This window comes from Elephantulus edwardii, unplaced genomic scaffold, assembly GCF_000299155.1.
Source record: "Elephantulus edwardii isolate Elephantulus edwardi_28Jun2011 unplaced genomic scaffold, EleEdw1.0 scaffold00217, whole genome shotgun sequence".
Taxonomy (NCBI): domain Eukaryota; kingdom Metazoa; phylum Chordata; class Mammalia; order Macroscelidea; family Macroscelididae; genus Elephantulus; species Elephantulus edwardii.
The window spans coordinates 4,290,152-4,296,927 of NW_006399967.1; the positions used below are offsets into that span (position 1 = coordinate 4,290,152).

The 6,776-nt window shown below is 58.6% G+C and overlaps 1 protein-coding gene across 1 annotated transcript in view; it reads right to left on the minus strand.

Moving 5' to 3' along the window:
* Nucleotides 1-6,523, minus strand: part of PALM (paralemmin) — a 29,101-nt gene extending 22,578 nt beyond the window's left edge. Inside the window, exons 1-5 of the mRNA XM_006898020.1 lie at nucleotides 6,384-6,523; nucleotides 4,033-4,149; nucleotides 3,375-3,426; nucleotides 2,904-2,984; nucleotides 2,317-2,447 (exon numbers count right to left, since the gene is read on the minus strand). Coding sequence (XP_006898082.1) covers nucleotides 2,317-2,447; nucleotides 2,904-2,984; nucleotides 3,375-3,426; nucleotides 4,033-4,149; nucleotides 6,384-6,523 — 521 coding nt within the window. The remainder of the gene's footprint in view (nucleotides 1-2,316; nucleotides 2,448-2,903; nucleotides 2,985-3,374; nucleotides 3,427-4,032; nucleotides 4,150-6,383) is intronic.
* Between the last annotated feature and the right edge of the window lie 253 nt (nucleotides 6,524-6,776).

Sequence of the window (6,776 nt, forward strand, 5' to 3'; positions counted from 1 at the left end):
ACTGCACTGTGGTGTCTCTGTGACAGCAGCACTGGATGACTGACACTGCATTATTGTGTGTCAGTCACAGCAGCACTGGGTGACTAAGATAGTCTGCCTATTCATGCTATGACTATCCTTTTTTCTGCAGACCAATTTTTTCCCAGGACACAGGATGTGGCTCCAGCACACATGGAATTTTGTCTGCTGCCATTTCCAAGTCAAAAGTGTTTCAGCCTCTCATTCGTGAGTATGAGGACCAGGGCATGGTAAGATTTAGCTGACCAAGGGACCAAGGTAACTCCTGTGCTGTTCTCTCTGGGTTCCTGTTGCATGTCACAGCCTGGACCCTCTGTCCCAGCCTGAAGGGAAACACCTGAAGCCCCACAGCATACTACTTTCCTCCAAAACCAGCACACTGGAGGCTGGGCCTGGCAAGGGTCCTTGGGAGGCCCTGGCCACAGAGCTCACCCTGACCTCCAGCTTCCAATCTCTGTCCCTTCCTCACCAGTGAGAACATTCCAGAACCAGAGAGCAATCTGGGTCATCACTTCCCTTCACCCTATCCCACCGCCTGGCCGGAAAACCCAAGCCTTTTGTCCAGGCTGGCCTGCCCCGCCCCCAGCTTCCTCAGCCCAGCTGCCCCTGCACTCAGCAAGCCTGGAGCCTCCCAGCAAGCCAGGAGCTTGGAGCTCAGTTGGGCTGGCGCCAGGAAGCCCCCAGGGAGTCCTGCTGAAGCCTGGACAGCCAACTCCCATCCTCCAAGACCAGGACACCAGATTTCACAGCCCTCACACACCTGCTCCACGGGAGGGGAGTGAAGGGGTCACACAGGACAGCCCAGGAAGCCGGGCTTAGTGCTCAGGTCCCCATCCCAACACATCCATCTCCATCAGAATGGTGTGTCCACACCTGTCTCATCCCTGCTTGGCACCTGAAACTGTGTCCCATCTCAGCTCTGCACCTGCACCTGTGTCCCCATGTCAGCTCTGCACCTGCACCTGTGTCCCCACATCAGCTCCTCACCTGCACCTGTGTCCCACTGGAGCTCTGCACATGCACCTGTGTCCCAACTCGGCTCCTCATGCACACCTGTGTCCTCACGTCAGCTCCTCACCTGCACCTTTGTCCCCACATCAGCTCCTCACTCGCACCTGTGTCCCACCGGAGCTCTGCACCCGCACCTGTGTCCCCATGTCAGCTCTGCACCTGCACCTGTGTCCCCACATCAGCTCCTCACCTGCACCTGTGTCCCCACGTCAGCTCCTCACCCGCACCTGTGTCCCACGTCAGCTCCTCACCCACACCTGTGTCCCCACGTCAGCTCCTCACTCGCACCTGTGTCCCCACATCAGCTCTGCACCTGCACCTGTGTCCCCACATCAGCTCTGCACCTGCACCTGTGTCCCCACATCAGCTCTGCACCTGCACCTGTGTCCCCACATCAGCTCCTCACCCACACCTGTGTCCCCACGTCAGCTCTGTACCCGCACCTGTGTCCCCACGTCAACTCCTCACCCGCACCTGTGTCCCCATGTCAGCTCTGCACCTGCACCTGTGTCCCCATGTCAGCTCTGCACCTGCACCTGTGTCCCAACTCGGCTCCTCATGCACACCTGTGTCCCCACATCAGCTCCTCACTCGCACCTGTGTCCCCACATCAGCTCCTCACTCGCACCTGTGTCCCCACATCAGCTCTGCACCCGCACCTGTGTCCCCACATCAGCTCCTCACTCGCACCTGTGTCCCCACATCAGCTCTGCACCCGCACCTGTGTCCCCATGTCAGCTCTGCACCTGCACCTGTGTCCCCACGTCAGCTCCTCACTCGCACCTGTGTCCCCACGTCAGCTCCTCACTCGCACCTGTGTCCCCACATCAGCTCTGCACCTGCATCTGTGTCCCCACATCAACTCCTCACCTGCACCAGTGTTTCCACCTCAGCTCTGCATCTGCAGCTATATATTTTCCCAGCTCTACATGTGTCCCACCCTGTCTGCACCTGCACCCGTGTCCCCACCTCAGCTCTGCACCTGCACCTGTGTCCCCACCTCAGCTCTGCACCTGCACCTGTGTCTCTGTGGAAGCACATTAGCCTCATCCTGCTTTCCTCACCCTGCTGCCTCACTGCTGGGCCCCGCCCTGCCGTCCTCAGGAACCACTCCAGGTCTCAGCCACCTAGGCCCCACCCTGCTGGCTTTACCCCGCCTCCTCTTCTTGAGGCCCCGCCCTGATGTCCTGGCCCCGCCTCCTCTTCATGAGGCCCCACCTGATTGCCATCATCTTGCCCCCTCCAGGCCTAAGCGTCCCCACACCTCGCCTCACTGCCCACACCCACCTGGAGACAGACTCCTCCAGCAGCCGGGCCTTCTGCTCATCCTCCTGCATCTGCTTCCGCATGTCCTCATCCCCCTCAGAGGCTGAGGAAGGTGTCCCCTCCAGCAGCCAGCGCTCTCGCAGGGCTTTGGACTGGGGAGTGGTGGGGTCAAGGTTAGAATGAGATTGGTGTTGGGGTTGGTGTCAGGGTCAATATAAAAGTGAGAGTTGGAGTCAGGTCCAGGGTAAGGGTCAGCCAGTGTCATGTGAAGGTCAGGGTCAGGCTTAGAATCAGTCAGAACTGGGTTCAGGGTCTCCTTCCTCAGCAGGGGGACAACTCCCAAGGCTCAGGATGCCACTACCCCTCCCCGTCCAGCCCCGGGGTCCTCCCCCTCCAGAGTCAGGCATTTACCTGGGGTCCCTCCCTGTCCACCCCTGGAGTTCCTCCCCATCCAGTGTCAGGGCCCTCCCTGTCCAGCCCCAGGGTCTTGAGCACCACTGTCCCTCCTGTCCAGGGACAGCCCCTCCTCATCCAGCCCAGGTCCCACCCTGTCCAGCCATGGGGTCTCAGGCCCCGATGGCCCTCCTGTCTGGGGGTAGTCTGCCCACCTTCAGATGCTGGAGCTGCCTGCGGCCGTCCTCCAGTTGCCTGCGCTTGCTCTCAATGGCTGCCTGCTTCCTCCTCTCCTCCTGGGGGGAAAGCCAGGTATCAGGACCCAGCCCAGCCCACTCAGCTGGCTCCACCCCATCATCACTCCCCAGTCAGACCACCAGACCCTCAGCCTCAGCATAAGTGTGCCACTCTCTCACATCGCTGACCCCAGAAGTCTTCAAGTCTGAGGCAGCAGACCCTGGAAGGCTGGGCTCCATCCAGCCTCACTTTCCTCCACTTTGCAGTTGAGGGGGGTTTGAGATCTCCATACTTATTTTCTTAACAGTGGAGAGAAGACATAAAGTCCCACAGTCTCTAGTCCTCACACCAGCACATTTCCCAGAGCCCTTGAGTTCACACCAGGCGTGCAGGCAAGGGAATCCCTGAGAAACCATCAGTCACACCCCGCCACATGCAGGGAAACTCACTGCAATGGCCTGGAGCCGCTCCTGCTGCGAGCTGGTTTCTGTTGCCAGGATCCTGTGGGGGACAGACAAGGTCAAGCCTGGGGCCCACCCCTTCAACTGTCAGCTGGACCAGGGGCAAGTTACAGCCTCAGAACCTCTGCTGTCCCCTCCCCAAAGGCGCACCTTTTCCTTCCCCTTTCCTGTCTTATTTGTTGTCGACCAAGGGTAGAGTATACATTAATAAGTATGAATAACGAGACAGAACACCAGGAATGTGTAAGTAAACAGAGGTAAAGCAGGAGGCGACCAGTTTGAACAGCTGAAGCACCGAACCCAGGTACCTTGTGACTTTATTGAGAATCGCCAGAGAGCAAATCACAAAGAGAATTCTATGCAAATAAAGCTAAGCTCTTTCTATGAAAACCTTATGCTTGACTCAGGATGGAGAGGTTAGCAAATACAATCCAAGAATTCTGTAAACCCGTAAGGTCTGCCTTAGCGTCTACCCCTGTGACAATGAAGGTCTGCCTTGGTGCCTGAGGGTGAATTCAGCTTGTGTCCGCACCTCCCTCATTTCCTGATATAGCATTTTGTGTATCATAAATATTTAGTATGAAATTTGGCTTTCCACACTTATTCATTCATCCAGCAAGCTCTTCTGCCCCTCTTGGTGCAGGACCTGAGGAACCCAGACAGGAGAGCCTGAGCCTGCACAGGAGCCATGAAGGCCTCTGCAGAGAAGGGGCACTGAGATCGGGCCACGAAGGCTGCATAGGAGTTCGCTGGGTGCTGTAGACTAAGAAGAGTGTGCAGAAGCAGGCGGTTCCCCCCCTCAAGCTCCACCCACCGCACCCATCCTCCTCCCGTGGAGGACACTGGAACCACCAGCTGGCCTCCCAGCCTCTGGACTGCACTTGACCGCTCTGGCCCAAGGTGTTTCACTTCTTGTGCCCATGGCCCCCAAACAAGTCTCCTAGGCATTCCAAGGACATGGAGGAGGAGCAGCCAGACCCCAGACCAACATCCAATCAGAGTTTTAGCCTTGGCCCAGCATGATGCATAGCAGGCCCTCAATGAATGCCAGTATCAATGCTGTGAAATGTACTGGAAGGTTCTGTTAGGGTGATGCTGTGACAGACACAGCCTCCTGTGGGAGGGGTACCTGGAGGGCACGCATGCACCCCCAAGTCCCAGCCCCCACCACTACCCCCGGGTTATGCTAAGCCTGCAGCCCCACCTGGAATCCAGACTGAGGCTGGGAGCCCCCATGGGCCCTTCCTTCCACCCAGGACCCCCTCTTCCCCATTCACAGGCAGCCCTGTGGTCTCCACACCCCTGCCCCCCATAGACCACTACGCCCCCCCACAAAGTATCAAAAGATCAAAATGACTTTTGAAGTACACCCCTCCCACCCTCCAGAACAGCTGCACATACTAAGGGCTTAATAAAAGCACAAAGGATGGAACCAGGAGCTCAGGTGGCCTAGGTGAGAAGCTGCACTGCAATCCCAGAGGTGCATGGTTTAAATCCACCAGATGCTCTGCTGGAGAAGGCGGGGCAATCTCTTCCTATACCAGTCAGATCTGATTTTATGGTACATGCACAAAAAATAATAAAATTTTTTTTTTTAAAAAAGGAACCAGGGTTACTTGGGCCTCAGTTTTCCCTCAGTAAGCATAAGGTGTATGTCTCCAGCGTTGTGAGAATTCGAGACCCCAGGGTGAGGGGGCAGGGCCATGGTCCTGGCTTCCCCAAGCCTCCCAGTCCTTCTGTCCAGTCTGATTCCCAGCCAGAGGCCCAGCCTGAATGGGCAGGGCCTGTCAGGAACCTGCAGCCCTAGACTACCCGGGGCCCCTGCGATGACCACCTTCCTGCTATCATAGGGCTCCCCAAGCCCTCTGGGCCTCAGTCTCCTCCTCGGCACAGATAATCAGGGCATCCGCCTCCAGTTCTAAGCTCTGCTTTGTGTCCCCCACCCCACCCAGGGAACCAGGGCTCTGAGAAGCCCAGTGCTGGTCCAGCGTCACACAGCATGCTGGCGCCACCCAGTCCTCCTTCCTGCCACTCTGGGAGTGACTTCCCTGGGCACCCCACTCGGGATCAGGTTTCTGGGCACAGCTGAGATTTGTGAGGTCAGTCAGCTCCCACGCTCTGGCCAGGTGACCTCACCCTGCTCCACCCCCCCTGCTTTTCTCTGTGATATCCTCTGAAGTTCCCCTGGAGGCTGGACTTGGCTTATGGGACACAGGAAAAGCTTGATCCAGCCACCCAGTTTGATGATTTTTCGTGAAGGACCAGATGAGTCAATGTTCGGGGTCTGCTGTGGGGCATAAACCAGGCTGGTCCCTCTCATGTTCCACTGAGCTCCTGAGTCCCCTCAAGTCTGGCCATTTCATCCCTTGGAGGCCTCTGCTGTCGCCAGTTACATCCCTGACCCCTATGGCTTCCTCCCAATGTCCCCCAGAAGCACAGACTGGATGAGAGACAGGCCTGTCACCCTCCTGCACTGCCCTGCACTGGGGCCTCTGGGGTCCCCACTGTCCACAGACAAGCCCAGGGAGTTGGTTTGGGGGGAACAGCTGTTCTTCCAGTGTTTCCCTCCCCATGCCCTGCCTGTCCTCCCACTGGTGGCCCTTGCTGCCTGTGGACGGGACAGGAGCCAAAGCCAGGTGGCTAGAAAGTGGGAGCTGGGGCTGCCCGGAAGGCGCCTGCGCAGTCCTGAGCTAGGCCTTGTTTACTGGCCCTGGCGGAACCCCTGAAGCAGCTGGGATGCCCCTACATACAAGGCCACACTAGACAAGGGGCCAGCAGTCCTACACCAGGTTCCCACCCTGACATCAAGGGTCTCTTCCGATTGGACACCGAGACACAGGGCCGCTATGCGGCCGGCTCGCCAGACAAGGCAGACAGTGTGTTCAGTCTGTCCCTGCAGGCCAGGGCCAGGCGAGGGCAAGGCAAGGTCAGGCGGCCAGCAGGGGGCCGGCGTGAGGACTGCGTGCCCCCTGAGCCGGGGAGAGACTCTAGGGGTGCAGTCTATGTGGGGGTGCGGGGTCGGGGCAGGCGAGACCCAGCGTGCCTCTCCTGAAGCCTGGGCGCCGCTGCCGCCGCCGCGGGTGATGGATGGCGGGGCCCGCGGGAGGCGGTTGCCCTGACAACCGCGCCATCCCCATGGCAACGCTGAGGCCCGCACGCGGGGGCGGGGCCAGCAATGCACTTTTCCCGCCTCAGCCTGGAGCTGGGGGTGTTGAGGGGTTTCCATCCCAAGCCTCAGGACCGCCTGTGGAATGAAGTCAGAGTGGGGGAGACAGACTGGGAGCCCAGGGTTTCCGGGGCGCCCGCCTGAGGAGGGGCTTCGACCGGGGAAAGGCCAAGGATGCCAGGACCAGGCCAAGCTAATAAACCTGAAAAATTAAACAAAATAAG